General features: G+C 35.1%; 1 protein-coding gene across 1 annotated transcript; it reads right to left on the bottom strand.

The window, feature by feature from the left end:
- Window positions 1-6,644: 6,644 nt before the first annotated feature.
- Window positions 6,645-7,835, bottom strand: LOC110870151 (trigger factor-like). The gene has a single exon (XM_022119353.1). The coding sequence runs from the start codon at window positions 7,833-7,835 to the stop codon at window positions 6,645-6,647; it is 1,191 nt and encodes a 396-aa protein (XP_021975045.1).
- Window positions 7,836-10,225: the final 2,390 nt, after the last annotated feature.

The raw sequence follows: 10,225 nt of genomic DNA, 5'->3' as shown, positions 1-10,225 counted from the left end.
AAGGAAACATGTAGTACCTGTACTGAGAAGGATAAAAATTTAAGATCCAGAAACATTGAGTTTATTAAAATAGAACATATTTTTAAAGAAAAATGTATTGAAATGCATGAAAATGAAAAAATTTGAAACAAAAAGAAGAAGAGCTGACACAGAAATGTGATATTTTTTAAAGAGTCAATTACAAGTTTTGTCCTTTATTTTTGTACCAAATTGCAGGCGGTGTCCTTTGCCATTAAATTTGAAGAGTTTTGTTCTTAACGTTTCAAAATCCTGCACGTTATATTCTTTAGCCCTAACTCAGTCAGATTTTTTTGTTAAATATGAGGATGTGCCTTGCACATGAGGGTACTATTGTCATTTTACCTCTTTAGAGACTATTGAGTAAATAAATTACATCAAGGGACTAAATGTGTAAAAAGATTAAAGAATAAGACATAAATAAAAAACCTAATTAAAAAAATTATCTCTCTCTCTATATCACTGGCCTCTCTCTCTCTCTCTAAAAACCCTGCAAAAACCTAATTCATCTTTAAAACTCCATTGTTTTCATTAACATTCATCAAGTCAAATTTAGCATAAATAACATATTTGTAGAAAAGTATATATATGGCTAAAAAGACATAATGAAACACAATTTTCAAAATTATTGTGTGATCAGAGATAACCCATCACCTTAATAAGCTATTTACACATTAAACCTAATCACCCACATACAGTATAACCTTAATTTCGAATCAAGAACCTATAATCAAAGTTATTTGTGAGTAAAACTGTTACCTTTTTGTTCTAAGCTTTAAAGGGTCTTTGTATTGCAGCATGGCTGACCCGAATCAATGATGAATCCAGAGAAAAGAGTGGTTTTGAAGATGAAAATAGGGTTTTGATGAGTGGGTGTGATTAATAAATGACATTTAATTACAATTATAGAAAACAAGTGGAAGATTATGATGGCGATGTTGACCCCAAAAGTATTGAATATCAATATCTTATAGGCTAAGAATTTGGGATTGATTGTCACCGTAACAACATGTTCTTGCGGATCCAGAGTCTTCGGACCCGTTTCAGTTTGAGAAATGATAAATTCAACCGGTCGAGTTTGGTGGTTCAGTGAACCATCTGGATCGAACCCAATTCCAAAGTCGACAACGGAGTTTTAAAGATGAATTAGGTTTTTGCAGGGTTTCTAGAGAGAGAAAGAGAGTGAGAGTTTTTTAATTAGGTTTTTTTATTTATATCTTATTCTTTAATCTTTTTACACATTTAGTCCCTTGATATAAGTTGTTTATTCAATAGTCCCTAAAGAGGTAAAATGACAATAGTAACCTCATGTGCAAGGCACATGATCATATTTAATAAAAAAATCTGACTGAATTAGGGCTAAAGGACATAACGTGCAGGATTATGAAACGCTAAGCACAAAACTCGTCAAATTTAAAGGCAAAGGTCACCGCCTGCAATTTGGTACAAACATAAAGGACAAAACTTGTAATTTACTCTTTTTTAAAAAGGAAAACAAAGTTTTAAAAGAAAAGTATTTAGCTGATTGCAACGAATATGTTCAAAAAGATAAAATTATTCAAGAATTACAAAAGGAATATGATGGAATGAAATTGTCATATCATACTGCAAAAGGAGCTTATGAAACTTTGAAGAGTAAAGCCAAGAGTCTGTATGATAGATTGTCAGCATGTTTAAAAACAACTAAACTTGTTGAAGCCAGATATGAAGAAAAGCAACGGGTTTTAAATCAATATATTGATGAAGTTGCTAAACTTAAACAAGATTTGGCTGAAAAAGAAAAGTTGGTTAATAAACTTCAAAGTTATCATGCTTCTTCATACATTCTGGAACATATTTTCAACATCACACAAGATGGTAAAGAGTCTGAAAAGAACAAAAAGGGAATTGGGTCTGCATATCATCAGGTTCCACCACCGTTGGAGAATAAGTATACATTCTATGATAATGAAAAGGTAGAGAAAGCAATAAACATGGTTGACCAATTACCTGACAACATCGATGTGACTTACTCCAAATATGATGATCTTGGTGATTCAGAGGTGGTAGGCAAGGTTGTTGAAAGCGTTTTGACAGAAGAGTCTACCAAATCTAGTAAGTCAGAATCACAGAATAAAGATAAAGATGAGGAAAGTTTTCACAAAAAACTATTTGAAAATTTCAAAATCTGAGAAAGATGCGAATGATGATCCAATAGGATTGGCATATACCATATGGATTGGACAAATTGTTCTCAGATGTTGAATTTCCGATTCAAAATGTGATTAGGGACAAGATCGACAAAGTCTTTAAATTGGTAGAAATTGAAAACGCTGAAATTGACAAATTTGCTGGCAAGAGTTAGAAAACGTTTTATAATAAACCTAGTTACAAAAACAAAAACATGAAGGCTGGGTTGGGTTATAAAAACCTGGTTACAAAAAAAAAGTTGAAGATATTAAACAGAAGACAACCAACTTTGAATCACAACAAACTTGGAAACCGAAATTAAAGACACCCAAAGTTGTGCCACAACAGATTTGGAAACAAAAGGTTGATTTACCAAAATCAAAACAAACTTGGAACTTAAAAACATCCAAGTTTGAACCAAAACAAATCTAGAAACCTAAAAATGATTTGTCAAAACGAAACATTTAAAGTGATTCGAGGTTTTATCAAAGAAATGTTTCTAAAGGATAAATTTGGGTGGTCATGAAATAAAGTACTTCTGTAAGTGACAAAAGGAAAATCGATTCAATCAAGAAGCTTGAAAATAAAAATGAAACACTGTTTGTGAAAAATGATAAAGATTTTCCGAAGTTGAACAATTCGTATTGTGTCACAATACCGAAGGTCAAACAAGCTTGGGTTACATTGTTCAAGTAATTGAGTGACTTGAATGTGTAGGTGCTCATGAAGACAGCTAAATGTCAACTTGCAGACTGGAGCAGCCTGGCACGGGAGGCAGCAAATCCCTGAGGAGGAAAAACAAGGAGTGTTGGTTTGTTTTTGTATATAAATAAACCATAAATCAAAAAAATCCTAAAAAATAGAAAAATTATAAAAACTAAAAAATATGTTTTTGTTTTGTCAAAAATTGAAAATTGAAAAAAATGTGTTGATTGAATATGCCGAAACCCTCACGGCTGAACAAACATGATTAATTTCGCAATTGGTTGAAAATGGTTTTAACATTGTCAAAAATCAATGTGTTGTAAATCATGGGGGTACTTTTTGCAAAACAGCATGTTTTAGCAGAAAATGGATGTCGAGATGAAGCTATCTACATCGGTTTTCAAATTTCTTTAAAAATTTTGAAAATACAAAAACATTTGAAAATTTGAAAAAGCCAAAAACTTGAGAAATTAAAAAAAAAAGAGTTTTTGTGTATAAAGAGGAAATGATAGTACATCAGTAGACAATCACAACATGCTAAAGAAATGGATAGTCAAATGTGATAAACGGTCTCACTGATGATATGCCAGTAGGTTTTTACACACTTAGTAGATTGATTTTGAGATATAAACCTAAATATCAATAACTTTGCTTATCTCGTGGGGAACATCTCTCGGATATATGGACTTAGTACTCCGAAATTTCGTTTGAAAGGTTACCCGATTCTGAGATACTAGGTCTTTATACTTACTAATATCAGGGGTATTATACTTGGTCTTCTGATTTTGCATCAACAATGGCCTAGACATTGTATAATACTTTGCAAGCTTTAAAAGCTTTCCCTCTGCATAAAAGTTGAAAAATATCGAAGGGTATGAATCAAGTGCAGTTGTAAAGAATCCTAAGTGGAACACCTTAAAGTCGAGCCTTCATCTCTTTGACTGAATGGTAGTTCATACCTGAGCTCTCAAGGCCTCGCACTAAACCATAGTACATATATCATTTAGGTATATTCACCTGTAAGACTGAATCTAGGGAATCTTGATACGGGAGTATATCCTAAGGTGGGACACGTGAATGAGTTAAGTACTTAAAACACTAAATCTCGTATCTTAGAACACTTGAAGTTTGTGTGAAAATTTAAATGGATCAGTATACTTACAATCTAAGTGAATCGTTTAGAGCTTAAAGTCTAAAAAAGGTCAACGGTGCTAGTGATTTGTCATAAACTGATATGATCCTTTGACATGAACTCAAACAAAAATATTATCTGTAAATAGTTCTTTATTGCTTTTCATTACAGAAAAATTACAAAAAGATTTTCGGATAATTTTAGCATAAATTTTGAAAAAATACAAAAAGATTTTGTTTCTACTTTATTTTCGACAACCGATGTATGAAAGCTGAGTTTCAAAATCTGAGTATGCTAAACATATTTCTAAAAATAAAAGAAGTTCATTAATTTGAAACTTGAGGTTTTTATATGAAAAATCAAAAAACAGTTTATGAAATCACCAAGGTCATTAATTTGGACTTGGATGATTAACTGAGAGGGTTTTGGATGCTTTCATTGTCATAGTTATTTGATAGGGGGAGTAGAGTCGGGCAATCCTGGAAGACTACATATTGTTACATCCATGCTTAGAGCCAGGTTACTGATTCTGGAAGACCTAAAAGCGTTCTTTGTTAAATATTTGTGTTTAGAGTCAGGTTCTCGATCTTGGACCTAAATTGTCAAATATTTTACAAGTGTTTTGAAATTGTTAGAATTTCAAATGATAAGCCAAATTATGATCCTAATAGTTGAGGCTAAGGGGGAGTCTGAAGACAAGCTCGAAGCAAGGGGGAGCTTGTAATTGAAGAGCCAGCTGACGATCCTAGAAGCTAATAGTCCGGAAGCTTAAAGCAAGGGGGAGCATGAAGAGAGAGTATACTGAAAGGGGGAGCAGCTGAAGCTGTAAGCAGATCCAAGGGGAGTCCGTTAGAGATAAAGAGAGAGGCTATGGTGTTGAAAATGTCAACACTTCTGGAAGACTCAGAGAGAGAGAAAATAGAAAGCTACAAGATTGACTGCAGTAATATCCAAGGGGGAGTCTGTGATGGCAGTATGTCTATCACTTCCGTCAATCACGTCTCGTAGCTTAATTATATGAGATAAGACTGGTGCTGAACAGAGCAAATTATAAAGTTCATGTGTTCATAAGGTAGTTCGTACGAAGAGACAATATCAACTTCGTACGAACAGAGTCTGTTCGTAATGTGTTTGGTATGAACCCACTGTAACTATATATAAGAGTGTAGGGTCTTGTTCATTTGGTATCTTTGCTGACTTGGAGGTGAAACTCTGTTAGTTTGATTTCGTGGTTCTGTACTTTCATATCATCAATAGAAATCAATAGTTAATTACATCTTTTGTAGGATCGAGATTCGATCAAATACTAGTCGGTCAGAGTTAAATCAAGTCACTAGAGAGGCGGAAACAATCTAGTAACCTTGAATCGGTGTTAGCATGTGAGCAGAAGTAGAGAAATACACTTTAAACTGGTTTTCCATTGATATTAGACGTTAATACATGCTGAGAATTTGACAGCACTTCATGAGATATTTCACCAGAATCGTTCCAAATGGAAAACCCAACACCCCTATTTATAGGGTTTCCAATCCGCATGAAATCTGCATGAAATGGCATGACCATTTCGCACGAATTGGTAAAATCCATTTCGTGCGAACTGGCCTTACATAAGCCATTTCGTGCGAATTGGACATGACATCAAATAACTTTAAACTTTTACACTTTAACCCCTATTACAAGCTACTGACACGACATAGACTGATGACATAGGCGATAGACATTGTGTACCAACAAACTCCCCCTTGGATATTGCCGTAGTCTTCAGTCAACCTGTCTTCAAAACTTCCTTTCACAGAGACTTGAACTTTTCCTCTCTCTACTTCGGCTTTCTCTTCAACAAACTCTTAAGTTTTTCATTCTCTTTAGCAGCTTTCAGTTTTTCTTCAGCTTGTATCTTCATCCATTTACCTCGAAGCTCTTCACGTTCCTTTCTCTCCTTTTCAGCTTTCAGAGCCTCCTCTTTTTCAATCTTCCTCCACTTAGACGACCATGCATTTTCAGAATTGATTCCTTTCTGAAAACATATTGTTGCAACTTTCTGAAACTGCAATGCTTGGTCTTTATCTTCAGCTTTGTAACCAATCTTGTTCACAAATAAACATTCGATATCCTTCGCTGAGGAGTTCACAATCCACATTGGGTCATAAAGATGAATGTATCTGATTTCATTCTCCACTTTGTACGTGATCACAGCTTCAGTTGACATACAGCTATAAACCCAACATAAGAACCCTTTGTGAAAATCTTGTTCCATCTTAGGCAGTGGAATATTCTTTATCACTCTTGGCTTCTTAATTTGCAGAATAGTTTCTTCAATGCCGGAAACTGGATCTAGCCTCTTCACTTTCTTCGGATAGTGAGGCTTCCAGTGTTTAAAATCTTTGAAAGCTTCAAACTTCATTAAGCCCCAAGTAGGCATATCACGCTCTCTGACAGGATAAGACAAAGTTCTGACTTTAGGAAGTTCTTCTACATCCCACCAGGGCAAAGACATTATGTCTTGAATATACTCAAAGTACTGAACGCCAAATTCTCTTCAAATTGCATATGCATTCACTTGTGGCAGAAACCCCCAACTGATAATATCTCCCAAAGAAACTTCTCTGTCTCTCTTGTAATACTACAGAGGTCTTTTGAACTTTCGTTCAGAATCTTTTCTGAACCATTTCTTTCTTTCTTCTCGCTGTTCATCCTTTGACATTTCACTAAAGCTTTTATTCTTTACACTCTCAGCAACTTTCCTTCTTAACTCGTCTTCATTCGCTTGACTGAAAAATTCAGCAAGTGTCGGAAAGTTAGAAGTATCAACATGAACACTTTCAGAATGTTCTTCATCACTCCAGTCTTCAACTTCAACTCTGTCATAGTTATCAGCATCTTCTACGTATTTGTACTGGTATTCAGGCTGCTGATTGATGTCGAACTTATTCAACTCTTCTTCAAAATCAAACTTGAATTCATTTTCATCAACATGCGTTATCTTGATGATCTCGGCTAACATGTAAGTGTGCAGAATTTCACCTTCCTCTACACCGTGTTCAAGACGCAAAATCAATCTTGTAACATGATTATCACTTTCATCAACATTCTCTGTATCATCATGCTCCCCCTTACCTTTTGCATTCTCAGATTCTTTATTAGCATCATCCTGAAGAAATTCATCAATCTTTTCTTCCTGAGACGCTTCGGTGACTTTTATGCCTGTAGCACCTTGATCATCGTCATCATTGCCGTCATCATCACCATCACCTGAAGCAGAAAAAACATCTTCTGCACCATCTTTCAGAATATCATCATCATCTTCTTCTTCTTCTTCATCTTCTACATCATCATCAAACACACCAGAAACTGACGATATCAGACAAGGATCAAGAATAGACTTTTCAGGAACTTTTTCCGGCTCAGATACTACAATTGCTCTTTCACTTACTTCAGCAACACCTTCAATTGGAACACCTTTGCCTTTGTTTTTCATTTCAGCTTCAATCGCAACCTTACGTCTAGCTCTGACTTCTTCAAGCTCGATCTCTTCAAATCTTTGTTCAACAGGCTTTCCGATTAAATTCTCCAATACTTTATTCATCATATACATTTCATGCTCTTTCATAGCGTTGTTTGCTTCCAATTCTTTGTTCTTCAGCTTGAAGTATTCATTTTGATCATCTCTTCGAGCTTTTTCTTCTTCTAACTCTGCTATTCGAACTTTAAGTATATCAATATCAGCTTGATCAACTTCAACTCTTTTCAACAAAGATGAGTTTTCAGCTTCAACAGCCTTTACACGCTTTTCTAACTTCTTTTTCTCAACCATCACCTCTTCCACATTCTTCTGTAACTTCTTTACAACATCATCAGTTACAAAATTAAAATCTCCAATATCTTCAAGAAGTATATTCTCTGGAAAATGCGGAAAATCTTTAAATTTAGACGATCCAGGAGTCGTTTGTAGTGGTGGTTGTGAAGTTGGTGGTGTTTGTAGTATGTGTGGTGAAGTTATAACAGGTTGTTCATGAATTGGTGTAGAAATACGAAGTTGTGATGATGATTGTGGTGATGGTTGATGTGGTGGTGGTGATGGTGGTGGTTAATTTTGTGGTGGTGGTCATTGATGTGGTTCCGCTTGTGGTTCAGATTGTGGTGGTGGTGATGGTGGTTGACTTGGTTCTTGGATAGGTTTTGATTGAGGTTCAGTTGGTGGACGTTTTTTCAGCGTGATTTTCAACTTTCGTACTACAGGAGATACAACACGTTTTCTTGCATTAGATTTCTTCCTACCCTCAGAAGGTGGTGTTTGTACTTCTTGAACATGTTCTGGTGATGGAACATATGTTTCATCTTTATCATCGTCTGCACTCTGCTTTCTTTTCCTTTTTATCAATCTATCTCTTGGATCATAGTTTGATTTGATCCATCGATCAGTTTCAGCATCAATGTCACTTTCTTCAGGATCAGAAGAACTTTTCTCTTTATCATCAACTACCTTTTCACCAGCTGCTTCCCCAGTTTCAAGAGTAACATCAATATCTCTCATCAACTGTTCCATTCCAGGAGATAGTTGTTCTTGATTTCCATCAACATTCACTTCTGTTTCAAGTTTTTCAGGTTCGTCGATCAACATAGTTTCAACAGCTTTCTTCTTACGTTTCTTCTGCGGTTGTGAAGACGAACCTTCTTCAGCTTGAGCTTTAGGAGTTATCTTTCTACTCCTTTTCTTCTTTTGTAAACCACTCATTTCGTGTTTCCTTGAATTCTACTAACTTTATTAATTCATCAGCTGCACTTTTTTCTTTCATCTCTTCGTCATTTCTCCACTTTTCGTGTTTCCCTGAATTCTACTAACTTTATTAATTCACCGGATCTGGATCTTCATAATTTGCACTCTTGATGAATCCAAAGAATTCTGCCTTTGTCTTCGGTTCTGGCCAATTTTTGTGATACCTGGATAATCTGATCAACGAATCGTTATCCATGTGATACAACACCAATAGATCATTATCTTCATCTTTCACTAGATCTGGATAAGCATGATCAAGCATCATTTGTACAAATCTCGGATATATCTAGGTTTTACTGCCTGAAGTAATGTTTTCTTTCATGTAATGGAAAACGATTTTAGAAAAATTGTACTTTTTGTTTAACACCAAAGTTGTTACCATACACATCTGGTAATCTTTCATCACGTCGTATCTACCCTTTCTATGACTGAGTGCATGAATCACTGAGTGAATGAAGAACTTATACGGCTTTGGAAAACAAGCTTTCAAATAGTTAGCATTATTCAATGGACCACTGTATCCCATTCTCAACATGCAACCCTTAACCATTCTCTCTGGAAACTTTGTTGGTGAATTTTCATCATCCGGAAAATCTAACACTTCGCGGACAAGTTGTTCTGTGATGACGATCTCTTTATCTTCACCATTTAGGCTAACATTTGAAGTTATCACTTTACACTCTTCATCATACGTAGCATTCTTCCAGAAACGATCAATATGAGATCTGAAAACACTATGCTGATTCGTCAATGCCTTTTGGATAGGTAACCGCTTCAGAAATTCCAGAATATCCTTGAATACAGCCATCTTTGGAAGCTCTTCATCATAAACACAACAAGTGTTATGTGACGAATCAAATTCAACAATTGATGCTAGAAACATAAACATAACAACAAGTTAAACATTTTTGACCTAATTTCAAAACATAACATACTTCACACGAATTGGAATTTTAAGCGAATTGGTCATTTTCAAATGAGTTGACCCTTATACGAATTGGTCAGTTTCAAACGAGTTGGTGTTTCAAGCGAAATGGTGTTTCAACCGAAATGGTGTTTCAAGTGAAATGGCCATTTCGCATGATTTGGAAACATTAAACAGTGTACCATTTCGTATGAAATGAATTGTCATTTCGTTTGAAATCAGGTTTCCATTTCGTTTGAACAGACATGAATGAACAGTGATTTTACAAATGTTTAAAACCTGTTTTGATGATGAAATTGAAACCTTAGGTTTGTTCTATAACAGATTCCGAGTACACTGATAAGATTATTGTTCATTTTAGACCACAAACACATCCTAGATCTAAGTTCGGAGATCTGTTCATCGGAGTTCAAGCGATTCAAGAAATCTAGTTTAAATTGAAGCCCTAGATCTAATCTACATCAAATTCCGAACATACTAATATGGTTTTTATCCAATTTGG

Source organism: Helianthus annuus, chromosome 8 (genome assembly GCF_002127325.2).
Source record: "Helianthus annuus cultivar XRQ/B chromosome 8, HanXRQr2.0-SUNRISE, whole genome shotgun sequence".
NCBI classification, from domain to species: Eukaryota; Viridiplantae; Streptophyta; class Magnoliopsida; order Asterales; family Asteraceae; genus Helianthus; species Helianthus annuus.
This window is presented reverse-complemented; position numbering and strand designations above follow the sequence as displayed.

What these genes read in the sequence shown, in the direction of transcription:
- LOC110870151 (XM_022119353.1), bottom strand. Translation starts at nt 7,835, where the DNA reads ATGGTTGAGAAAAAGAAGTTAGAAAAGCGTGTAAAGGCTGTTGAAGCT.